Raw genomic sequence first — 26,043 nt, forward strand, 5'->3', positions numbered from 1 at the left:
TTGTCATGTAAAGTACCTGCGCTAGTAGATCCAATTCCTGTGGTGAGCACAGATCTTGGTGTAATCTTTGCTGCATATTTGAGGAATTGAGATTTCCCTGTGCCAGGATCCCCAACCAATAAAAGATGAGATTCACCTAGAAAAAAGTAAAGGTCAGGTTTTAAATTTCTATGAACAAGTATAATTAATCAAAAAGAAAATGGTCAACATAAAATGGTCAACACTTGGAATGTCAACACAATTTATAATTTATACTAGAGGCCCCAGTGCATGAATTTGTGCATGGGTGGGATCTGGCCGGCCAGCCCCGATGGGGGCCCATTGGGCTGGGCCAGCTGGGGGGAGGGGCCATGGGCAGTTGGCTCGCTGGCCTCGTCCCCGATTGGGGTGTTGGGGCCGATCAGGGGTGGGTCTGGCCAGGGGAAAGGGCTGCAGGCAGTTGGCTGGCCTGCCTCGCCCCTGATCAGGGTGCTGGTGGCCGATCAGGGGTGAGGCCGGCTGGGGGTAGGGGCTGCAGACGGCTGGCTGGCCTCGCCCATGATCGGGGTGTTGGGGGCTGATCAGGGGCCGGGCCGGCCCGGGGGTGGGGGGTGGCGATTGGGGCCCGAATCAAGCTGGTTGGCTGCCGCAGTGTGTGTCATAGCCACCGGTCATTCTGGTCATTCTGCCATTCCATTACTGGGCTTTTATGTATATAGACAATGCTTTTGCTGTATACTTGGTCATTTGAGGAAAAATTTAACTAGAATATCTTTAGCAAAGTTAACTGTCATAATAAATATCAACCTTAAAATGATTTCTGAAGGTGACATTTAAAATAAAAATTTTCTTAAACAGACTTTGTGTTATTTCTAGATGTTCAGGCCTAGGTTTACCATTTTTTAAAAATTTGGCTTATAAAGTTTCTGATTTTATTTATATTTTTATTTGAGCACTTTAAAAAAGTGGAACTTTTACCCTGGCCAGTTTATCTCAGTGGTTAGAGCCTTGAACCAAAGGGTCACAGGTTTGATTCCTGTTTCCTGGTCAAGGGCACTTATCTAGGTTGCAGGTTTGTTCCTGCCCTAGTCAGGGCATGTGCAGGAGGCTACCAATCGATGTGTCTCTCACATCAATGTTTCTCTCTCTCCGCTCCTCCTTCCCTTCCTCTCTGTCTGAAAATCAATGGGAAAACTATCCTTAGGTGAGGATTTTTAAAAATAAATAAAAAATACAGAATGCTGGGGGTAGGGAGGGAGAGTGGGAGCAGATGGGGAGAGGTCAATGGGGGGAAAAAGGAGACGTAATATTTTAAACAATAAAGAATTTAAATAAAAGCAATAAATACTGAAAAATGTGGGACTCTATAAGTGCTTTATAAATATATCATTTATGCCCTAGCCTGTTTGGCTCAGTGAACAGAGCGTCAATCTGCAGACTAAAGGGTCCCAGGTTCGATTCCAGTCAAGGGCACATGCCCAGGTTGCGGACTCAATCCCCAGTGGGGAGCATGCAGGAGGCAGCCAATCAATGATTCTCTCTCATCATTGATGTTTCTACCTCTCTCTCCCTCTTCCTTCCTCTCTGAAATTAATAAATATATATATATATATATATATATATATATATATATGTGTGTGTGTGTGTGTGTGTGTGTGTGTGTGTATATATATTATACATAAATTATCCTACATAATAAAATGGTAATATGTAAATTACCATCACTCCGCTACGCCCACGATTGGGCCAGCAGGAGGCGCAGGGGGCGGGACTCAGGGTGGCCGGGGTAGCTGATTGGGCCAGCAGGACGCTGAGCTCGCGGTGCCACTGGCGCCCCGAGCTCAGCGTCTGTGTCATGGCTGCGCCGGAGGCTTTCGGAAGGCCAGGCGGACAGACAGCCAGCCAGCCGGCTCCCCCGCGATCAAAAGCCAAAGCGGGGGAGCTGTCTGTCTGTCTGTGCCGGCACAAGGCCTTTCGAAAGCCTCCGCCGTGCCGGAGGCTTTCGGAAGGCCTGGGGCACCAGCGGACAGACAGACAGCCGGCTCCCCCGCGATCAAAAGCCAAAGCGGGGGAGCTGTCTGTCTGTCTGCGCCGGCACAAGGCCTTTCGAAAGCCTCCGCCGTGCCGGAGGCTTTCGGAAGGCCTGGGGCACCAGCGGACAGACAGCCAGCTGGTGCACCAGGTGCATGATTAAATCATGCACTGGGCCTCTAGTATATATATAATTTATGATTATATATATGTATATATATATGTATATATATATTATACATAAATTATATATATATAATTTATGATTCCAACAGTTAAGTGAAAATCTTTTCATTTAAAAGAATTTTAGTTTAATGAAATACCTATCTTAAAGTACTCTTCTTTTTCAAATGTAACACAAATGAACATGACTATCCTGTGGTTGTATTATATCACTGATCAAACAAATTTCTTCAGTAATATTTTAGTGTTTTCTAAATGTATTGCAAATAGTGGGTGATCAAAATATACCATACACATAAACCTATGACATTTACTATTCTATACTGTAGTACATGGTTTTAGAGTACCTACTAACCGCCGGATTGACATTAATGTATTTGGAGTCTTTTGGTCTAGTCTTGGTTATTATGACTTTCATATGCCCTATACAAAGACCATAATAAACCTACTTTACGCCAGATTCAGGTCAGTTAAGTGTGGTAGCGGTAAAAGAGCTTTCTGCCACTTGGACATAATTACACACACAGAGTAATCTTTGCCGAATGTGTGACCTACAGCAGCACCAAATGGCAGATGGCACATTTGCAACCCACCGGCAGAAGGGGAATCAGCAGGCAGATGACTGAGAGCAGCAGTCAGAGAAACACACTGACAGTCACAGATGGAGGGACGCTGACTTGGTGACATTAAAAAGCACTATTTCTAATCTTTTCCTCTTTTTAAACAAATCTTTAAAAATATATATATTTTTTTTTATTTCAGAGAGGAAGGGAGGGAGAGAGAGGGAAAGAGAGAGAAACATCAATGGTGAGAATCACTGATGGGCTGCCTCTGGCATGCTCCCTACTGGGGATCGAGCACACAACCCAGGCATGTGCCCTGACCAGGAATTGAATCGGAACCTCCTGGTTTATAGGTTGAAACTCAACCACTGAACCACAATGGCTTGGCTCTAATCTTCCCCTCCTGAAGAAGATGGTGGATCTGATGAAAAACACAGACAGTAATAGAAATGTGAAGATTTTATTTTGTGACACCCTGAGAGGCTAGAGCAAAACTTACTGAAAATTTTATGATTTCTTTTAGTCTTTGGAATTCTAGAAAGTAGCTACTGATATATAGATGTTGGGCAAAGTATTAGCCAGACAACTGTCAGCTTTAAAAGACTACATTTGGAAAGTAAAGCTCAATAAGCAATTTTTACTCAGGAAAAAACAAATTCTCATTTCTCTCCTTATGTGTGTTAAAACTTTTAAAAAGTTTTAAATAGGTACTAACCTCTGACTCGTGTTCCTGTAGCATCAGTCCTTTGAATCCCACCAGCCAGTACCATGGCCACAGCAAGCTTTACTAGATACATCCCAAAAACTTGAGGGCATAAACTGGCCAATATTTCATTCCTTCCTAGAAAAGGTAGAGAGACCAGAAGTTGCCAACAATTTTTAAGAAATCATAACTGGAAATGTCCTCCCTAACCTAAAACACACTCCACCATCTAAAATGATTTAAAGGCCCTGGCCCAATAGCTCAGTTGGTAGAGAGTCATCTCAGTATGCCAAGGTTGGGGGTTTGATCTCCAGTCAGGCACATACAAGAATCAACCAATGAATGCATAAATAAGTGGAACTACAAACTGATGTTTCTGTCTCTGTCTCCCTTCCTTTGGCTCTCTAAAATCAATCAATCAATAAATAAAATGATCAAGAGGACCATTTCCAAATGACTAAAAGCAGTGAATGATTTAGTTCTCTTCTTAATGCCATGAGGTGAAGTGTCTGCTTTATTCCTGGGTGCTACCTGCTTAAGTTTCTATAAATTTATCACACTTTAGAGGGGGACAGAAAAGAATCTCATTTTCTCCTTCATCAGGCTAGCATTACCCTTAAAAATAGAACTGGCTGCACTTTCTGTGCAGTGGTTTCAGTAAAATTACTACACTGTGTAAATAAAAGGAGAGTGCTTGATCTCAGAACAGTAAGTTGGATTGTAGGAGCCAGAACCTTTACATACAGATACTTGGAGCTTCTCCAGGGGAGTCAGAGAAATAACATCAGTCCACCCTGAGGCAGTTCAGCATTTGCTCTGAGCAGTTTGGTAAATTCTGTTTTACTTAGAATAAGTTACTAGACTATCAGGATATTAAGATCATTATAAGCTTCAATTTTGCCAATCCAAGCTGCAGGTCTTGGATTCTTCTGATCATGTCCTTTAAATAAGAGACTATTAGTGTTTTAAGATCTGTTTTCAAAAATGTCAAAACACCAAATCTGAGACCCTGCCTATCCCATCTTACCTAATAATAGACAAACATGTAAACTGATGGTACCTCCGCTACGCCACCAGCCAATCAGAAGTGATATGCAAATTAACCCAACAAAGATGGAGGTTAATTTGCATACACAGGCGCCGAGTGACAGGGGTAGGCGGGACGCTTGTGTCATCGCCATGGCAACGACGCAGGTGTTCTGCCCCACCCCCATCTCTCAGGGCCTCTGGGCAGTGTGGGAAGGCAGGGCTGGAGCGGAAAGAGGCAGCTCTGGGGCCTGAGCAGAAAGGGGCTGGGCCGGAGTGGAAAGGCAGTGCTGGCAGCCAGGGAAAGGAAAGCCCATTCTAGCATGAATCTTCATGCATCAGGCTTCTAGTTCATGAATAAATTAGGTACATCATTCGATTACTGGCCTAATCAACCAACAGAAGAACATGAGAGTCTAGCAAGCCTTGCCTGAGCCTAACTTACACAGAATTCACTACTAATGGTGCTGTGTCTACGTTCATGTTACCAGAAGTTAATGTCCACATGCTGGTAACTAATTTGCACATTTTGGGACTTTTATACTTATCTGAGTTTTTACTCATGTTTCAGTGATAGCTGTTTTGAGGTGAAAATGATTGTACAAGTACTCTTTTAGCTGAAGATTCCAGTTCTAGAAGATTTCCTGCCAAACCATCAAGGGAAGAGAAAGGGCCTTCCTCTACAATTTATGGGCCAATACACAAAGGCTCCTTTTGGTAATATGTCCAAATTGCCTCATAATCTATGGGAATATGACCTGGGATTGCAGAAATGGTGAAGAAAATATTTCAATACAACGGGGACCAAAAAGAATTAGTAAATCCTGGAGGAAGTTAATTGACTGCTGTAGGGAATCCATTCCATTGCTGTGGTAGAAAAGCCAACTAGGTAGAGTTGGACTGAGGCATCCTATATAATAAAAGGCTAATATGTAAATCAACCAAACAGTGGAACGACCAGTCATTATAACCCACACTGATCACCAGGGGGCAGATGCTCAACACAGGAGTTGCCCCCTGGTGGTCAGTGAGCCAGAAGCCGGGCTCATGCTGGTGAGCGCAGCAGCATGAGTCAGGAGTGGCAGGAGTCTTTCCTGCCTCCGTAGCAGCACTAAGGATGTCAGTCAGACATCCCTCAAGGGCTCCCAGACTGCGAGAGGGCGCAGGCCGGGCTGAGGGAAACACCCCTCCCACCCCCGCACAAGTGCACAGATTTCATGCACCGGGCCTCTAGTTGTGATTAATAAGGAATGACTGTGGTCCAAGGAAGGGTTACAGATTTTTATAAGGAACTGATCCTAAGAAACAATTTCAAGAAAAAATATTCATTAAAAAAAATATGATTCCTAGGTTTGCTTATAAAAGCCACAATATAAAGACCTGTGGTTCTTTCTGTATACATCAGGTAAAAGAATGATCATATGTGCTACACACATAAGCAAAAAAGTATATCATGCCACAAAATAAAAGCAAACTGCCTCTATTTTGGCAAATAAGGGCCTTTTTTTGTGTGGGTGAAATGATAGCTGTCCAGTTCAGCATGTGATTTAAGAATAAAGTAATCACTATGTATTTGATTGGAGATGAAGTTTATCAGAAATAGCCTGTTACTGCCCGGTCGGCATGGCTTAGTGGTTGAGTGTTGACCTATGAACCAGGAGGTCATGGTTTGATTCCAAATCAGGGTATGTGCGGGAGGCAGCTGATCAATGATTCTCTCTCATCATTGATGTTTCTATCTCTCTTTCTCCCTCTCCCTTCCTCTCTGAAATATTAAAAAATATATATATTTTTAAGAAGAAAATGTGTGGTTTTTTTTAAATAATAGCCTATTTAATAGCCTATTACTGTCTTTGATTTATTTTTCTCAGAAGATACCTCCATGGAAGAATGAAAACAGACATTTGAAGATTTAATTGGTGTTTTATACATTTGGGATTTTTATTAAAAATACTCTATACACTCAAAGGCTGTGATGTTTTAATCTATGTAATTATAGCTTAGTGTCATAATCAAAATTTTTGCTGTGATGACAAAGCTTATTTTTTGCATCTTTCCATCTTTCATCGCTCTTTTCTACCTAGCTCCTATTTTTTTTCATATATTTTATTGATTTTTTACAGAGAGGAAGGGAGAAAGATAGAGAACCAGAAACATCGATGAGAGAGAAATATCGATCAGCTGCCTCCTGCACACCCCCCACAGGGGATGTGCCCGCAACCAAGGCACATGCCCTTGACCGGAATCGAACTCAGGACCCCTCAGTCCGCAGGCAGACGCTCTATCCACTAAGCCAAACCAGTTTCGGCCTAGCTCCTATTTTAAATCTTCAGCTAAAATCATGTGAAGAAGCCCATATAATTTAAAGGACATCAGACAAGGTGTCATAATAAGATGAGTTTTTCCTACTTAAGGTAAAGAAGGTAGAAAATTCTGAAACTATTTTGGCAGTATAAGATGTTAAAATAGTTAGAAATGAAAAACCTCTCGGAAGTCAGCCTTATTTTTCCAGATCTCTAAATAGAAGAGGCTATGCCAGAAAAGGGCTTCAGGGGAGGCTGTGGCTAGAGGCACTGACTGATGCTACTACCCGGTGCACTCAGTCGCTGAGTTATGGGACATGTAAGGCTACCCCCAATCAGAGACAACATGTTTAACTACTGAATGAAATGCCATTAATAATTATCAGCTTTATACCCTTAATCACAAACCTGCTAAGGGATCATTCTTATAGTGTTGCCAAAAATCTTCAAATTCCTTCCGGACCTCCTCATCCATGATGATCCCTGCAGACTGCTCATTATTTACTTGGACATAATTGGCTTTCAGGACTATCTCCACTTCACAGCGCACATCTCGCTGAAAGGGCTTCCACCGTTGCATTACCACCCCATAAATAGTGAGGTCATCACCTAGGAAAGAGCACCAAATGAGTCCCGCAGTAGCACTCTGCATACTGGGCACAGACGCCCATGTCAAAGGACAAAGACATAACTTCCTGACCAGGGTTTAGAGTGCTATCCACTCATCCAACACGCACTCGGAAAACAATTTGGGTGCAAAAAACCACCAGAGATTCCTAATTTTTTTTAAAAACAGGCACTTGTATCTGTACAACTAAAAGCAAAAGTCAGCATTTTTATTTTTTCTTAATCTGTCACATTATAATCACACCAAATTATTACCCTTCACTGGGAAAATAGTTTACTGGATGACTTATTCATCATTATTATATTGGGTAAAAGGCTCATCCTCTCAGAATCTCAAGCCACAGAGATTTCATTTAAAGAGGTGAGAATTGCAGCCATAAGATTAAACTATAATCAGTTTGCTGACAGGAAAGGAAAGAATTTTGTGATGACATGCTACTTTTAATAATTTATAGATTAATTTTTACTTAACACATTTGTTAACATTGTATTCACTAACTTTTTTTTAATGAACAAAAGAATGAATGAACAAAGTAATGAATGAATGAATACCTATCCTACATCAAAAAACTTTGAGTAAACTATGAAAGCCCAAAACACAACCCTGCTTATTCCTTCTTGGTTGGTTCCTTCCCACCTTAGGAAACTCTCTAATTCCTGGTGGGCAGGATAGTAAACTTTCACAGATTTTCCTAAGAGGCCTTGGTAGTTTATATGCACCTTCTCCAAACACTAATATCTGTGCTATTATTGCATACAATTCAATACATCAATAACAAATTTTTATGAATGCTTGGCATTCAATATTTTGGCACTGGAAAAGGCAAAATCCTAGTCCCCAAAGATTTCAATCTTATTGAACACAGGATATTGGACATACCCAAACCCAATCCTGGTGTTTATATTTTGCACAAAAATATTATCTCTGAACTAACAGGCACATCTTTATTTCCAAGGCTGTGTCAAATATATATTTGCTGGTGCAAAATGCCTTAAACTCTAAATTTCAATATGCAATGTGTAATCCACAGAGCTTTTGATTTTCTGAAGTATACTGTAAAAGCTAAAAGCATGGAACCAATGGTAGCAATTCACAGAATAGAAAGCATATTTCTAGCCAAAGGCAATTTTATAAATAACAAATAGGTGCTTTACACTTGTTTTTAAAATCCTTTCCAAGCTACTTCCTGGTGGTTGTCAAACACAATCAAGAATAATGATCATTTACTATATTGACTACCCCAAATTTTGTAGATGAAAATAACTGGGGCAACTTTATATGCACATTGGAACAATCCTCTACTATGGTCATTTTATGGGTTATATTTAGGTTTTCTTAATTTAGTCAAATGAGGAACTTAACTTTTAAATATAGCACATACTAGTAAGAATCTAACTTCAATAAGCAGTGATAATGTGGAAAATGTAGAGTACTGAAGAATGGTCAAGAACACTGACTCATTAGATTTGGACTCAAATCCCAGCTCCACCACTCACTGGTTATGTGACCTTCGGCAAGTTACCTGCCAGAAGCCAATTCCAGTATGTCAGCAGGGCTGAATCATCTGGAGATGGCTTGACAGCATTTCCCCAAACCTGAAAAGGATGCATAAATGATTGCTTGCTGCCAGACAGCTAAGGGCATTTCAATCTACATATTATTGCCTCCTACTGGCCAAACACCTGAACAGCCGCAGGCAAATTCCCCAATCTGACAATGGATTCTGTAACAAACCCTACCCTTTGATGTGTATATATATCTCTACCTTTGCCTTAGGACAAATTGTGTTAACAAAAAGCAAGGGGTCCTGAGACAAGGAGAACTTAGTTCCTTTAGCTAAGTCTTCTCTAACTCCCTATAATGCCTTCCAAAATTATGTTTCATCTCTGGACTCATTTAATTTACGCACAGCGCCTTCTCCAGGTTCCTGAACCCTTCTAGATGCCGGATCAAGACCACCGGCAGTCACCTAACTTTGCTGAGCCTATGTCTTGACCTACAAAATGGGAATAATTATATTTATATCACAGGACTATAGTGATAATTAAGTCAAATAATGTTTGTAAATTAATACAATATCTAGAAATATAAGTGCTCAATAAATATTAGCTATTATTATACTAAACCTAACCTTACATTTGTAGAGCAACTGATACCTTTAAAAAGCCCTTCATATATACATGTTTTGAATGGCAGATTCCTGTGATCATCAGAACAATTATGGGATACATGTGACAGTCCAAGTGAATACTCATTTTAGTTTTCTATGGTAAAAATTATAAACAATGTTATTTGCAGAAAGCTAAATTTCTTACTTTCATACAATCCAGTCACTTTGTGCTATTCTGTCTTCTGCAGTATATTTACTACTGCAGCCATCCCCGTCAGACCCATCTCAGATCTGCTGCCCTGACAGCTTTCAGCACATTACCTCCAACTTTATTTCTCTACAATGTCAGTTTGGGTTCCTAACTAGACTGTAAATTCCCAAAGGGCAAGGATTATGCCACTTATGTCTTCTGATATTTACAGAAGTTTATAGCTATGGATAAGTGAAAAAATAGCTGTTGACAGACTGCATCCATACATTCTTTTTTATTAGTGACATGTGAAAGAAAAATACCTTAAGGTTTTTTTTCTATGTAGAAAGAATTCAGTTAGATGAAATCTCTATCAAAGGATAATTTCATGTTCAGGCTAAGCTCATATAAGCACTGCTTTGCTGATCCAGACATTACAGATTTGGGTTAAAATCTAGAGGCCTATATGAACAAGGTACTCTGACACAGACTTGTCCATTTAGCAGGAAATCCATGATCAAAGCTGTTATTTCCTTAGTATACTGTTTAGATAACTATAAACTGTTAATATATTTGACATAAATTTCAAACTATGAGATGGTGATTCTTGGATGAATGGGGGAGTCTTTTGATAAAGAATTATTTATGACTCTAGATAATGAACTCTTTTATTTTCATACAATGTTTGCCTCAGCATTTTAACATCAGCTCAGTAAATATTTTCTAAATGAGGCATTTGGAGAAATCTAAGGTTAAAAAAAGGGAAATGATGGAATTTGGCAAAATGAAGCATTTTCTATCTGTCCTTTAGGGGAGAACTGGAATGTGGAATATGAGATCAGGTATACCTGTTATTGCCCAGCATATCCAACTGTGCTATCTGTTTTTATAGAGATGAAGGGTGCTTTAGAGAAAATGGGAAATATTTAAAGCAGGTAAATTGAAAGGCAACTGCTGATATTCAGCTAAGATTTAGAAATCATTTCCATTTTCTGACCCACCTTCAATTTAACTTAAATGTTTAAAAAAGGAGTGGAAATCGTTAGGCAATTTTTAGATTAATTGTAGTAACAGTTAAGAAAGAGAAAAAAAATAAGCTTTCATTTCTCCTCACAGACAACGGTCTGGACAGGCCTGGGAATGCATGCAGGGAACAGAAGATGCTGAAGATGCTGGCTTAAGGGGACAGACTTCCATTCTCCTTTTCTTAGGTTGGAAACTGGAGCCTTAGAGAAGCTGATGAAAGATTTGTAGCTCTGAGGACAACTTTGTTTGGGACTGAAAGTCTACAAATCCAAGACTCTCAAGCTCTATACCAGCGTCTTCTGTCAGTATGGAAAGATGACAGTGAGGGAGAAGAATGGATGAGGATACCTGTGTTGATATATGGAAAACATCAAGTATTTTGGTTAGATAAAGTTTTTGATTAAGACTTTAAGATGATCACTTTGAAGGCAGTCTGCTTCTGTCTGTGATCTGTACCCTTTGCTGACCAGTGCCATGTAAATGTTAAGCCCTACTCTCTACCAACAGCTGAAGAAAGCAACCCTTACTCTCTCATTATCAAGTTATCACCAACACATCCATTTAAAAAACATACCAAATTTTATTAAGAATATCACTTATGATATTTAAACGTGGTTCCTGCAAAAGACAGAATAGTATTTACTGCTTTGGTGGTATTGCTGATTTACAAAACCTTCTAATATCTTAATCTTTCAAATAAAACTTTTCCCTACCATTTTCTTTGTAAAAACAAAAATTTAAAAGTCAATGTAGAACACTTCCATTCTATAGCCGTGGGCTGAGATTAATCCTCGCCCTTCCACAAGTACTCTTTAAGTTTGCTTCTTCCCAGACTCCCCAGTGAAAAGAGTAAGAGGAGACTAGGTGAGTTGAGAGGGGCAAAGGAGAGCTTAGGGATTGTCTGTTTGGCCTAAAGATCAAAGTAGAACTAAGAATGACATCACAACAACCAGGCTTCTGGAGCCTTGGATTTTCAGAACGGCTCTGAGGCTCAGAGAGTCTGTAATTTGCCTGGAACACTGTAGATCTCCAGATCATGAGGCCTAAATAGCTAATAAGATGCTGCACATACTCTGCTTAAACTCACCATCATCCAAGGCCTATGCTGGACACTTCTGATTAGTAGATACTCAGTCAAGTCTACCTTCCTGCACCTCCAGCCCACTGAAACCCAATAGCACTTCTGTAATTTCAATTCCATTTCTATATCACAATCTTCCAACAAAAAGAAGTTGGTTGTCATCTCTTTCCTGAGGCTTATCCATGCTAATCACCCACAGTTCTTTCAGTTTGATTCAAGTTCCTTCCCAATTCAGGCAATTGGCTAGTGGAAACCCTGAGGACCCTCGGAGGACAGAAGACCAGCACAGAGCAGAGAGAAACAGTCACCTCCTTTCTTCTAGACACCATTAAGGCTGCAGCAGCATTTGACAGAGTCACAGCCTCTGATGCCTATCCCTCCTTGTTTCTGTTCTTATCTAGTTGCCCACTAAAACCAACATTTTTAAAGCTGCTCCTGTGCACTGAAGAGCATGCCAGACTAGAGGTCCATAGATCTGGATTCACATTCCAGTTCTGTCACTTAACTTTCCAAGGGACCTTAGGCAAGTCAGGGTCTTCATCTATAAAACAAGCAGCTGGACTAGATCGCTAAGCTCCAGCCCAGCTTCTTTCCTGCTGTCCTGTCCCACCTCCATGCCAGTCTCTGTTCTCAAGGTAGGCAATTAAGTCTCCGCACTCACTCTTGGGAAAATAAAAAGTGGTTTTTCCATATCAATATGTTAGGACCTCCTATGTAAGCTAAAAAATTAATTCTTACCAGATTTGCAAGTGTCTACTAAGTCATCTTCTAGGATAACCTTCATGGATCGTGGAATACTTCCAATAGCTAGCCTTTGAACCTAGCAAAGAAAAGAAAACAGATACTGAATATGCTTAAATATATGCTAAGTATTCTGAAGCCTAGCAATTCTTGAAATTATCATTTATATTTCTCTGGTATTATAATACAATCTAATTATGACAGAGATTCATAGACTTTTCTTGTAAATTGTGCATACCATCAGTTTAATAATTCACTATAACTAAACTAAAATAAAAACACCAGTATCTGGAAAACATCTGCAAATATAATCTTGTAGATAGTCAAAATAATTTCAACTACTAAACATAATAATAAAGTTATATACCTAAAATAAAGAGGCAGTTCTTTCCTGATTTCTAGTCAGAAGACCTTGGATAAATCACTCAGTTCCTTTGATTATTCCTTAGAAACAGGACCCTGTTTTTATTCTACATGAGCAAGTGCCCAGTAAAAAGACTCAATCTCTCAGGCTCCCTTGCATCTAGGTGTGGTCATATGACTAAGTTCTGGCCAATGAGATGTAAGTAGACATGTTATAATAGGAGATTTTGAAGGAGACTACTTAAATGGACACAAAGGCTTATTCAGTGTCAAGAATTTACATGGCACGTGGTTTTGCCTATCTTCCTTTTTTTCTGTTCTCTGACTAGGATACAGATGTGATCGAATTGTAGCTGCCATTCTGGAATATAGACAACCATAAAAATAGGAACCATGAGTTAAGAATGGTGTAGAAAGACAGAAGTCTACATTCTTGACACTGAATAAGCCTTTGTGTTTAAGTGGCAAGTAAAATAAAAATCAGGCTCACTCTCATGTATGAAAGAGTGGTTTTATATACCTCATTTGGCATAGCAAATAAAAATTAGGCCTAAACCCTAAATCTGGCCCACTCCAATGTTTAATAACCAATTAAACCCATTTAATTTTCTCCTATCCCGTAGTGAAGAACACCCGGTTTGAACTTCTTAAATATTCACTTAATTTTAACATAATTATTAAGTCATTCCACAATCCTCTTGCCAATGCTCTACATAAAAAGATGTTCACTAGTATATCATGGCCTCTAAAGACTATATTCTGATATATGTGCAACAGTTTCACACTTGATCTTCTACAAAATAATGACATAAGTTTCATTTGTAATCCGTTTTGTGTTCCCTAATGCTGGCAATTTGCCCATAGCTGAATAATACTTCTACAAATTTGTCATTTTCTCATTGATTTGCTCATTTACCTGTTCCTGAATTTTGATTTCCTGATAATCTCTACACTTGGTTGGAGATGAAGACAAGTCTGAGAGGCAAGTGAATTTTGAAGAATCACAGCTCTCCAAGCTCGGACATGAAGAGGGCCGGCAGAAGGTATAATACTGCTCAAAGTCAGCCTTGACCACAAATACGTGCTTGCATTTGTTACACATGTAATCCCGTTCAAACTCCAGGATCTTCACCAGACTTGTTCGTATCACTGTCCCAGTGACAGATAAAAAGTGTCCCACATCCTTCGTTTTAGGGATGTGTTCCCTCACCAGCTCAGGACAAACTGGCAAACCTGAAGAAGAAGAAGAAACTACATCAACCTCCGCATGTGACTCCATGGCATATACTTTTCTCTTATTTCCTGAGGAAGAAAGTATAATTTCAGGGGGGGAAAAACTCTGTATTTTACTTAAGAAAAAAAGCAGATGGAGTCAAGAAAATAGAAAAGAATTCTATCAAATAACCATTATCAGTGGACTCACTTTAAAAGTACATATCTACATGATATAATAACCAGGATTTAGAAAAGGATTCATTCTCATAAGAGGGCTATCTCAGTAGGATCTAAACACAGTATATAATTATAACCACATTCAACAAAGAATATACTGCTACCAGTCACACATAAAATCAATGTATTACTCTTTGAGTAAACCACAATGCGAAGTGATAAAGAGATGGTAGCATAACGTCCAAGTGCCACAGTGCTAGAAGGCCATTGCTTTTCCAGTTAGGTTCAGGATTCATTAATATGTAAGTCTGACAGTGTTTCCAACCCTTGAATTACCTAGAGGTTTACCCACAGCATCACTTTATCTTTTAAAAACCTTGTGATTTTCACCATTAGTAAAAAAGCAACTTGATAAATGCAAAATGCCAAAGAAAATTTTTATGTGGAAATGCCCTTTCTCATGTTTGGTTAATGCAGTGGTCGGCAAACTCATTAGTCAACAGAGCCAAATATCAACAGTACAACAATTGAAATTTCTTTTGAGAGCCAAATTTTTTAAACTTCTTCTAACGCCACTTCTTCAAAACAGACTTGCCCAGGCCGTGGTATTTTGTGAAAGAGCCACACTCAAGGGGCCAAAGAGCCACATGTGGCTCACGAGCCGCAGTTTGCTGACCACGGGGCTAATGCATCTTTGGAGCAGAGCAATGCTGGCGGTGATAGTCAAAGGCTGCCTTCTAACAGGTTTACCAAGGCAGCATTCCTTACATGGGTTCATGTCACATGGTCCGTTGCCTGGGCCTCAGAATTTAGTAGCTCTGAAACCTGATAAGTATGCACACAGAAGACAGATCTGTCAAATTTGCCAAGCTCATGAGAAATAATCATAACAGGTGTGATTATCCTTTACATTTCTATGGTCAGCACATTTTCTCCCTGAGAATATATCTATTCTGAAAGCCAAATATAGTAATAATCAGAAGGTCGTTTGGGAACATGGGATTTTTTTTTTTTAAAGCAAATTAGTCAGATGAGCTGAATGCTTAAGGTACCAGATTACATTAGTTTAGTGTTGCAGGTTACAAGTCCACAGATACTCGACATTTCTGTTGCTTGCCGAGACTTGCTTCCATATACTATGTACTATACAAACATGGCGGACACTGCCAACATTTGCCACTTTGACTTCTTTTTCTGTGCTTGCCCACTCTCTAATGAAAATATTCTGTATTTATATTAACGTAGATTGTACCATATTTTGCTTAGGATAATTTTTGTATATCTCTGCTCTGTTCTGTGTTGCCTTTACAATTTAACTCTCAGAAAACAAACTTATTTCCAAATTTCTTTGGAATCCTTCATGAAAACCCCCTGGTGCTGTATCAACTGCATAATAAAAATATTTTTAAGTACAAATAACAATTATTTCTTAGTAATATATATTCAATATGTGTTAAGGTTTCTTAAAAATCTTCCAAAGAGAATAACATGGCAATAAAATTCTTAAATGATTCACCTGATATCCTGGCATGAAGATTCTGCTTCATGGAGACACCCTCGGGCTGAGAAAGGGACTCAAGAATTGTCATGGCTGATCTTCTCAGTGAATTATCAAAAATAGTTAGTACTTCATTGGGGAATGCATTGAAATACTCCCCAATTTCCATGTTGGTCTCAAAAAGGGTCATGGCATTAACCACAACTGGGTAATGAGCATCTTCATCTCCTTCCTTCAGGATTAAAAGAATTTCGTTCTTATGGTATTCTGAAACATATGACTCAAACACTTGACCAACCAGTGCAATTTGATCACTATTCATCTTGAATCTAGGTAACTAAAGAAAAAAAGAAAGAACTGTATTATACCTTCGTTGCTAGACTTACACACAAATTAACAAAAAGTGTGTGGTTCTAAATCATCCTGATTTTAGGTCACACTATAATCTCAAAATACTAACTGAATTTACATTTTAATTAGATCTAGATTATCTGTTATTTGGTAAATGTATTATTTTTAAGTGGGTAAAGAATTATGTTGTTACTGATTATCAACTCCAAAATGGTCCAATGTCTTTCCCATTTCTTTTCCATAAACTTCTTCCTCATTAACTCTAGATTATGTAAACGGTCCTTGCCTTTTCTTTAACTAATTTCCACACATACACTTGTTCTCAAGTATAAAATCTTAAATAACAGTCTTTTGGCTTGAGTTTCTCCTGGTAGAGTTCTTTGCAAGCATCCCGCTTCTGGGTTTTATTCATATAAAGAACATCTCTCTCTCTCTCCTTCTCTCTGTCTCTGTAATTACACACACAGACACACGCATGCATGCATGTATATTCTGCTACATAAACAGAACATACACTACTATTCAGACTGATCACCAGTTATGACTTGAATAGTTATTAGACTGGCTTTAGAAATTTCAATTTGGAGGTGAATTTATTTCCTATTTTCTCTTTCTGATCCAGGAAAACTATTTGCTTCAGCAAAAAAACAGCCATCAAGAGTGTAAAAAAACAAAACAAAAAAACACTAGATAAATAAGTACAGTATATTTTATTACATCACCTATCCTATTCGCCTGGTAATAATTTTTTAAAATTTGTATCTACAGATTAAAAGGGTACCTACCCCATTCTGTGTTCATGTACACACACAGATACCTACCACGCACAAGGCACTATGCTTTGAAATAAAAGCACAATTAAAAGGTTCTATATCCCCTCAGAGAACTAAGGGACAGATCAATATAATAGCACTCCAACAGTGGTAAAAATGCAATATGAGTAGGAACACAAAGGAGAAAAGGATTAAACTTAAATGGGGTGACAATCCCAAATAAACTGTCTAAACTTGGATCATTTAAGACACTTTTATTTGGTTTGGAAACAGAGAGAACACGGGAGAACAAGTGTACATTAATTTGATTTATTTCATTCAACTAACATTGACTGCACTAGGCTCTATAAAAAGAAAGATGATTAAAGAATCCTGACAACTACAGGATGCCAGTGAGAGATTAACCAATGAGTACATGTATATTAGGGCCACTGCATTGGTAAGTAATTTGTTTGGGTTAGGTAATATACACTCAGCCAAGTGTAAAGCAGACAAAGCACCTGGGAAGGAACTAATCATACAGTATTTCCATGATGTGGCCTTTGCTTTAAAAAAAACAACAACTGTATTCCCAAGAGTGGCTACAAGAGAATCTTTAAGATTCTATAAATGCGTATTAAATTTGGAGCCACAAGTGTAGCAATTTAAAAGACAGCTCCCCCACAGGGCAGGAAGCGGGCAGCCATAGAACCCATGGTTCAAATTCAGGTCGGATTAAATTTCGCCTAGACTTTTTACACAGAGCATCTTCTTTTAAAAATAGCATGCATTTTCAATAACTGTGCAAAACTGATCAATTGTTTCTAAGCAGATTGCTAACCGGATAAACGTTACCCACCCAGATAGATAAACTGGAGACACTTACTCTTTGGTAACGTTCAAGTCCCCTTTCCGGTTTCTTACTGAAATATTTAAGGTTAAAATACTGTTAAAACCAGGAGGGTAAGTGGCGACTACTAGCTGGTTCCCCGGGAACCACCGCCGGTCCAGTCGCCGGGCCGCACCTGCCAGGAGCCACGCCCCCTCGCCTGGGCGGGCCGCTCCCTGGGACCCGCCCCTTCCCCGCCCGCCCCGGAGCCCAGAGCCCGCGGGCCGCTGGGCAAACGTGACCGAGTCCGCTCCCAGGGCTGCCGTCCGCGCACTGAGATCTCAGGACGCGGCCCTGACCTACAGCGTCTGGGCAGGTCGCTGGCACTCCCGGGCTCGGCTCCCGGGCAGCTCGGTCACCGGCCCGGCCCGGAGTTGGACAGTTTTGAACTAAAGCAAACTGTGGGCACGACTTGGGACGAACTGGGGGAGAAAGCAGAAACACGGCGAGGCGGCGGCTGTCACTTACGGGCGAATACGCAGGGTCGGAAGTCACTCGGGGTGCGCTGCTCCCGAGGCGCAGGGCCACGGGGAGCTCCGACCTGGTGGCGGTGTCATGCCGCGGGCCCAGGAGCGCGAGGAGGCCGGCGGGAGCGGGGGCGGGGGCGGGTCGGGGCGCGCACGCGGGGCCGCTGGAGGCGCCGTCGGCCGCGGGGGCGCGCAGGCTCCGGAGGGCCGGCCTCGCGTGAGGGCGAAGCGCGCTACGCTAGGAGCGGCTCGGCCGGGCCCGCGCTCCCGACGGGCGCCGGGCCGCGCACCGCCCAACTTCGCCGCTCGGGCGGCGCTTCCGGGTGGAGAGGCGGGCGGGCGCGCGCCCCGCCTGGCCCCGCGGGACGCGAGGGGGCGGGGCGCAGCGGGAGGGGCGGGGTCAGGAGGATCTGGGTGGAGCCGGGAGTGGACGGGGCGGGACCAGGCGGGTCCGGGGTGGAGCCAAGAGTGGGCGGGGCCGAGGAGTCCCGGGGCGGGGCCGAACGGAGCTCCGGTCCCAGGTGGAATGGGAAGGTGTGCGGTGCTGCAGAGGCATTGTCTGCGTTACGCTTTTGGTCTAAGAACGCTACCAAACCCAAAGCCACGAAGGTTTTCCTCCCGTGTCTTCTAGAAGGTTTGGAGGATTTTATGTTCAGGCCTGTGATCCATTTAGAGCTAATTTTTGTACTAGTACATGCGAAAATTCGATCTTAGGTAACTGCTTTTGCCTATGGATAGCTAGCACCATTTCTTGAAAGAGCTATCCTTTTCCCATTGAAAAATCTTTGCATTTATGTGAAAAATAAAGTTGTCCTTATATGTGTGGCGTAAGACTTTCCTATTCTGTGGCCATATCTGTCTTATCCTTAAAAAAATATCGTGTTGTCTTTGATTACTGTAGCTTTATAAGGAGTCGAAATCAGATAGTATTTGGCATTCAATTTTGTTCCTTTTCAAAGATGTTTGGAATTTTGTGTTTCCGTATGAATCTTAAAACCAGTTTGTCGTTTTCTGTTAAAAAGCTGGGATTTTTGTTGTGGTTGTATAGCATCTGTAGGTCAATATAGGAAGACTTTACATGTTAATAATATTGAGTCATATGCCCTTTGAACAAAGTAAACCTCACCGTTTATTTAGGTGTTAAATAACTCTCAACAATGTTTGATTTTTTGTTAAATCTATCTCTAACTCAGATTTGCCCATAAAGGTATGCGGAAGGGGGAAATCATACTTGTGGATGCTATGTAAATGATATTTTCAATTTCAATTTCTGATTGTTCTTTTCCAGTGTGTAGAAAGACAATTGAACTTTTAAAATTTATTTTTTAAATAAAAAAATAATAAACTTAAGTTTTCAGAGTTTTAGGTTCATAGCAAAACTGAGCAGAAAGTACAGAGTTCTCATATACCCACTGTCCCCACACTCCCACAACCTACCCCACTCCTGACATCTGCTAACCAGAGTGGTGCATTTGTTACAATGATGAACCTACACTGACATGATTATCACCCAAAGTTCATGGTCTACAGTAGTTCCACTGTTAGTGGTGTACATTCTGTGGGTTTTGACAGATGTACGATAACATGTATACACTGTTGTGGTATACAGAATAGTTCCATTGCCCTAAAAATCTTCTGTGTTCTGTCTGTTCATCCCTCCCTCCCACTTAACTGCTAGCAACAACTGATCTTTTTGGTGTCATCATAATTTTGCCTTTTCCAAGATGTCATCTAGTTGAAGTCATACAGTAGGTGGGTAGCCTTTCAGATTGGCTTCTTTCACTTAGTAATATGCACCTGAGGTTCCTCCGTGTCTTTTCATGGCTTGACAGCTCATTTCATTTTGGTGCTCAATAATGTTCCATTATCTGCATGTACCACACTTGATCCACTCACCTACTGAAGGACATCCTGGCTGCTTCCAAGTGTTGCCAGTTATGGAGAAAGCTGCTATACACATCCACGAGCAGGTTTTGGTACAGAGCAGCTTTCAATTCCTTTGGGTAAGTACCAAGGAATGTGACTGCTGGAACATATCGTATAGTTCTATAAGAAACCACCAAATTGTTTTCCAAAGTGGCGGTACCATTTTGTATCCCACCAGCAGTGAATGAGAATTCCTGTTGTTCCACAACCTCTCTAGCATTTGGTGTTGTCAGTGTTTTGGATTTTTGTCATTCTGATTCTAAAAGGTGTTTCATTGTCGTTTTATGTTGCATTTCTCCAACGACATAAGATGTTGGAACATCTTTTCATATGCTTATTTTTACCTCTATGTTTTCTTTGGTGAGGTGCCATTTCAGGTCTTTTCCCATTTTATTTATTTATTTGTTTGTTCGTCTATTTATTGTTAATCATCACCCGAAGATATTTTTCCATTGATTTTTAGAGAAAGTGGAAGGGAGGGGGAGAGAGAGAAACATCAATGTGAGAGAGACACATTGAAGGAAGTCGTGGCTGGGGATCGAGCCTGCAACCAAGGTATGTGCCCTTGACCAGAATCAAATCTGGGACTTGGGACCTGGGACCCTTCAGCCGATGCTCTATCCACTGGGCCAACCTGACTAGGGCCTCTTTTGCCCATTTTAAAATCAGGTTGCTTTTATTCTTATTGTTGAATTTTGAGAGTACTTTGTCAGATGTGCCTTGCAAATATTACATGTGTTTGATAAGCTTTGGCCTTATCTTCTCATTTTCTTGACATTGTCTTTCACAGAGCAGATTTTTAATTTTTATCAAGTCCAGCTTATCAATTGCTTCTTTCATGGATTGTGCATTTGGTGGTGTTTTTTTTAAAAAGTCATCACTAAACCAAGGGTATCAGGGTTTTTCCTATGTTCAAGAATTTGCAGTTTTGTGTTTAACACTTAAATCTATAATACACCTTGAGTTAATTTTTTGTAAAGAGTGTGAGATCTGTGTCTAGTGTCAGTTTGTCAAAATTTGCAACTTTATTGCATTTTTATTGTTTTTAATAGTTTGTGGAGTCTTTAGGGCTTTCTCTTTTTTATGGTTCAAGAGTCAGGTAGATCTTTAAAATTTTTTCTTTTTTTTTTATTGATTTCAAAGAGGAAGGGAGAGGGAGAGAGAGATAGAAACATCAGTGATGAGAGAGAATCATTGATCAGCTGCCTGCTGCATGTCCCCTACTGGCGATTAAGCCTGAACCTGGGCATGTGCCCTGACCTGGAATCTAACTGTGACCTCCTGGTTCATAGGTAGATGCTCAACCACTGAGCCACACCAGCCAGGCTAGGGTTTTCTGTATATAGAATCATGTTATCTGTAAATAGTGACAATTTTACTTCATTCCCAATTTGGGAATGCGTTAGGAATTATTCTTTCTTGTTCAGTTTTTTTGGAAGAAGTTGAGAAGGACTGGAATAGCGTTGTAAGTTTAGAGAACAGTTTAATTATAGCTATACATAGTAATGGAACAAATTAAGATGACATATTTGTCCCTCCTGATTTTGTTATGATTATTGAAACCAAATAATTTAGTATTTTATAATTATTGTGCAGTAAAACTTTTTGGCACGTCTTACCTGGAATAAAAATATATTTAAAAATTAAATAAACTTACTTGAAAAAAAGAAAAACAAAATGCAAAGCATCATTATTTGTTCTAACAAAATTTATTATGCAGTAATTACAAAGGTTAAAGACTCTTCCATCTCAAATAAAAATAACTATTATAATTACACACATAACATCGTACCTTATAAGAATGATTCCAATAAATATCACAGGAAATACAGTGCATTTTCAAATCGGAGAGACAAATACTTTCTCGTTCACAGTGTTTGACATAGGAAGGCCTACTCGCATAATGATCCTAAGGTCATGCTCTTAGTAACAGTCCACACAGAGCTGAGCCAACCCAATTCCTTCAGAATGTGAAGTACCGGGCAAACCACTCCTGGCGCTGGGGATCTGGAGAAGCCACCGGGGAAGCTTCACTCTGAGGAGGACTGAATTCATAAAAAGAGAGACATGTAACCCAGCATCAAGCTGTTTTGCAAAATGAAGGGTAAAGCACATAAAACATCAGTGTAGATGACCCCAACGGGCTTCCTGGGTAGATGTGTGTTAAAGGATCGCTACTCCTCTACCCTAGATTCAGTTCTCCACTCCACGGGGGCCTGAGAGTGCATCAGCAGCTCAGGTGAAGTCAGTTCAGGAGGAGCCACGTCACAGTTAAAAAAAAACAACGAACAGTTGAGGAAAATAATGTCACCTTCTTTGAATAAAAAAAAAAAAAAATTCAGGCATGGTGGGGAATAAGAGAGAACAAGATAACATTCCTCTCTTTCAGTGTCTTTTCTCTTTTGGTTAATTTCAGAATCTGGCACTTGCTTTTTACAGATGTGTGCTTAAATACAACTAAAGTAAGTAACTAAACCACAGTATAGTATTTTTACTACAGGTATATATTTATATTAAACGTTCACTTCATAATTCCATATGCAAATACTCTAGGGGAAAAGGAGTGCATTAAAAAGTCACTTTCCCCTCCACCTTCAAAGTTATATAATTTATACTTATCTTAAGTCAAACTAAAGATTCTTTGGGCTAGTTGAGAAAATAAAAGGATCCCTACCGTCTTTGGGGGAAATTACAAGGCACGCAACAATGTGTAATGGCAACTCCAGTAGTCATGTTCCTTGAGCGCATGCACATGCATCTTACTGATACCTGAACATACCCATGCACAAGGGAAAATAAGCAACACAAAATATTTAGCAGCAGACACATTCAAAGGTGTACTTGACTATTTTTAATTCTTGCCATTTTTTCTATTTAAAATAATTAGTCATTAACTATGTCATTAATCACTTAACCTAGAAAAAGACAGTCTACTTGTAAGACTCTTACTAGTGATGCTGCTGAGAGTTAATAAGTTAAAAGTAAATAAATTTAAAGCAGCACATAATCAGTAATAATAAGTAAGCATAAAAATGACAGTACCTTCTGACTTTAATCTTTAATGGATAAATAACAGGATTTCGTTTAAATTTTATTCATTAATACACTTAATTAACACCTCTGAGATAACTTAAAATTGGAATGCCAATTATAAACACTATTTTTTCTAGATTTATTTTTTGCTTATGTATATCATTAAGTTCCCAGAGCTTACATATTTTTTATTTTGGCAATAAGCCTGTGTGTTTATAAGTAAGCCTGGTACACAAGAAAGGGGGAAAAAAATAAACATATAACACAAGAAACAGAAACAAATAAAAGCCGCTAAATTAAAACAAATTTTAACTTTCTAATAAGGATGGATTATTAATGAAAAATCAGTGACAACACTAAACATGAAGCAAGAGCCCATAAATATTAAAATTTTAAGCATGTGAATTACATGAACACCCCTTGAAGCATTTAGAAAATTGACTAACAAATTGGAAAAAAATCTTTTTAAAAATCAAAAAAGAGTTCTCTAGAGAGGTGATCAATCTATTTTGAAAATATTCCACAGTATTTTCCTAGGCTGTTCTTAAAGTAGTAGATTTCTACAATGTAAGAAGATAAAATTTCTCAAGTTAAAAAAAAAGGAAAGAAAAAAAAAATCACTGGTGAGACGGGGCTCACCTCAAAAATGTCTTGGGCTCTTTGGGTGGCACTGGCTGTGGAAGTGGCTTGTTGCTGTTGAACTCAATGTCGTGGACTGGAGAATTAGGAATGGGATCCAGACGGTTAGGATGTCCATTGCCCACTCCACCAGATTCCAGAGCACTTAGATTGGGAGCGCTCACAAACCTGTTTGTTGGTGATTTATCATTCTTCTTCTTTTGCTGCATTAAAAATAATACATGTGAGGATAGTCCCTCATAAGGACAAGTGAGAAAAGGGGAATCATAGAAGATATAAATTTGGCATGGGAAAATTTTGGAAGCTTTCTGTTAAATTGGGATGTTAACATGAACCAGTGTTCCCCCAAGTGTGGTCTGGGGATCCTTGGAGGTGTTCTTTATCTACATGGAATCCTCACAGACAGACATGCTGTTGGGACAGAAAGAATGAGGAAGAAACATTCCGGAAAGGTTCATGGGGAGGGGAGGAGGTGGTGGAAAGAATGCCAAGTGGTAAAGAATACTGGGAGGGAAGGGGGGGAAAAGAGTAGGTCTTTCAGATAGCACGAGGATTTAGGCTAAAATTAGGAGAAGGTGTAAAGTTAAACATAATATTAAAAGAGAGTCCTGTGAACTTTAGCCATCTGTCAGAGGGAGGCAGTCCTTGCCTGGAAAAAAAAGGGAATGAGAAAATGCTTGGCAATACAGTTTGAAACAAATCTCACATTTCTACTTAAGATCTAAAGTTGACTTAGAGAAAGAGAAATAATTTGGTTTTATATTTAATGCACCATCTTTCTGAAGAGAGAAAATTAAATCTGCATAATTAAGTCTCCTTTCCCAATTAATTGGTAGTATTAATTGGCTCACAATCTTTTAGAAAAAAATTAAAGTTTATAAAACAAATCAACTTTTAAATTTTTAATTGTTCTTTAAAATTAACAGATGAAATGGGGAATACAATAGCAGATTATCAAAATTGATCAGCTTGGCCCTAGCTGGTTTTGCTCAGTGGACAGACCTTGGCCTATGGACTGAATGGTCCCAGGTTCAATTCCAGTGAAGGGCACATGCACGGGTTATAGGCTCAATCCCCAGTGGGGGACGTGCAGGAGGCAGCCAATCAATGATTCTCTCTCATCACTGCTGTGTGTGTCTCTCTCTCCCTTCCTCTCTGAAATCAATAAAAAATATATTTAAAAAATTATCAGCCTGTAAATCATTAACTCTAGTCTTTTATTCACACCTCTAGAATCAATGAACATCATCTTACTATGCAGAATAAAAATTAACATGTAAAATACTTTAAATATTCCCATATTTTACTAATTTAATATATGAAAAAAATTTTTGGAAATGACTCCAGAGGTTGGAAAAAAATACAATTAATAGATAAGATGGCCCTTTTCCTTTACTTACAAAGTAATAATCTCACTATCTAGACATTGTCCTCTGTATCATAGTCTGTGACCACGGAATCTCTGATAAGGAGCCTATGTTAGTATAACTGAAAAAAGAAAGAAAAAATAATGTTTTCTTCAGAACTATTTGTAGAAATTGAAGTCACTCTTAGGAGTCAAAAATAGTTTGAAAGTTCTGAGAGATATATCCTTTGCATTTTCTTCTTCCAGTCACCAAAGGGCATAATTAAACCTACTGAAGATTTCTATTTGAAGAAATCAAAGGTATCATTGGTAAAGTTCTATAGTAATTGTTTTGTAGCTACAAACCTAATTCCAATGAACAATAAATACAAGGAAAATATTTTGAGTATATCTTGTTTTTAACAAGTCTCCTAATCTTGCTTTATAATTAAAAACTTCACCCTAAATTATGAATTTAAAACTAAAACTGACTATATTCATTATTCACCAATTATTTATTGTGAGCCTTCTATGTGCCAGGCAGTATTTTAGGCTCTGGAGATACAGCCATAGGTCTCCCTAATTCAGTCATTCTATTTTATAAAACATCTACTAGTAAGTTTAAAGTTTGGAAAGCTTTAATTTGTGAAAGGACACATTCCATGTTCTTAACAGAAGTTTTATGGCCTTTGAAAACAAAAATTTCTAACAGCCTAACATACCTAAATTAGGCATGTTGTACAAATTAACAAAATCCGCATTAAATAATATCTTTAGCACTAGCACTTTTGCCAAAATATATGTAATCCTATGAAGCCAATATA

General features: G+C 39.4%; 2 protein-coding genes across 10 annotated transcripts in view; both read right to left on the reverse strand.

The window, feature by feature from the left end:
* MCM9 (minichromosome maintenance 9 homologous recombination repair factor) overlaps positions 1-18,593 on the reverse strand; it is a 67,114-nt gene extending 48,521 nt beyond the window's left edge. For 3 of the 5 annotated variants that reach the window (XM_079780329.1, XM_079780332.1, XM_079780333.1), the window contains exons 1-7: positions 18,278-18,593; positions 15,836-16,154; positions 13,844-14,160; positions 12,562-12,643; positions 7,197-7,397; positions 3,472-3,597; positions 17-136 (exon numbers count right to left, since the gene is read on the reverse strand). In XM_079780329.1, coding sequence (XP_079636455.1) covers positions 17-136; positions 3,472-3,597; positions 7,197-7,397; positions 12,562-12,643; positions 13,844-14,160; positions 15,836-16,139 — 1,150 coding nt within the window. In that variant the 5' untranslated portion in view covers positions 16,140-16,154; positions 18,278-18,593. Of the gene's footprint in view, positions 1-16; positions 137-3,471; positions 3,598-7,196; positions 7,398-12,561; positions 12,644-13,843; positions 14,161-15,835; positions 16,155-17,806; positions 18,031-18,277 lie in introns of those variants that run through there. The other 2 variants (XM_079780330.1, XM_079780331.1) reach the window with 2 other exon arrangements.
* Positions 18,594-21,952: 3,359 nt separating this feature from the next.
* The window catches only part of FAM184A (family with sequence similarity 184 member A), an 83,153-nt gene continuing 79,062 nt past the window's right edge, over positions 21,953-26,043 (reverse strand). For 2 of the 5 annotated variants that reach the window (XM_079781255.1, XM_079781253.1), the window contains 2 exons: positions 23,875-24,077; positions 21,953-22,247 (listed from right to left, as the gene is read on the reverse strand). In XM_079781255.1, coding sequence (XP_079637381.1) covers positions 22,166-22,247; positions 23,875-24,077 — 285 coding nt within the window. In that variant the 3' untranslated portion in view covers positions 21,953-22,165. The other 3 variants (XR_013814023.1, XM_079781254.1, XM_079781256.1) reach the window with 3 other exon arrangements.

The sequence above is a fragment of the Cnephaeus nilssonii genome, assembly GCF_951640355.1.
Source record: "Cnephaeus nilssonii genome assembly, chromosome: 9".
In the NCBI taxonomy this organism is placed as follows: Eukaryota; Metazoa; Chordata; class Mammalia; order Chiroptera; family Vespertilionidae; genus Cnephaeus; species Cnephaeus nilssonii.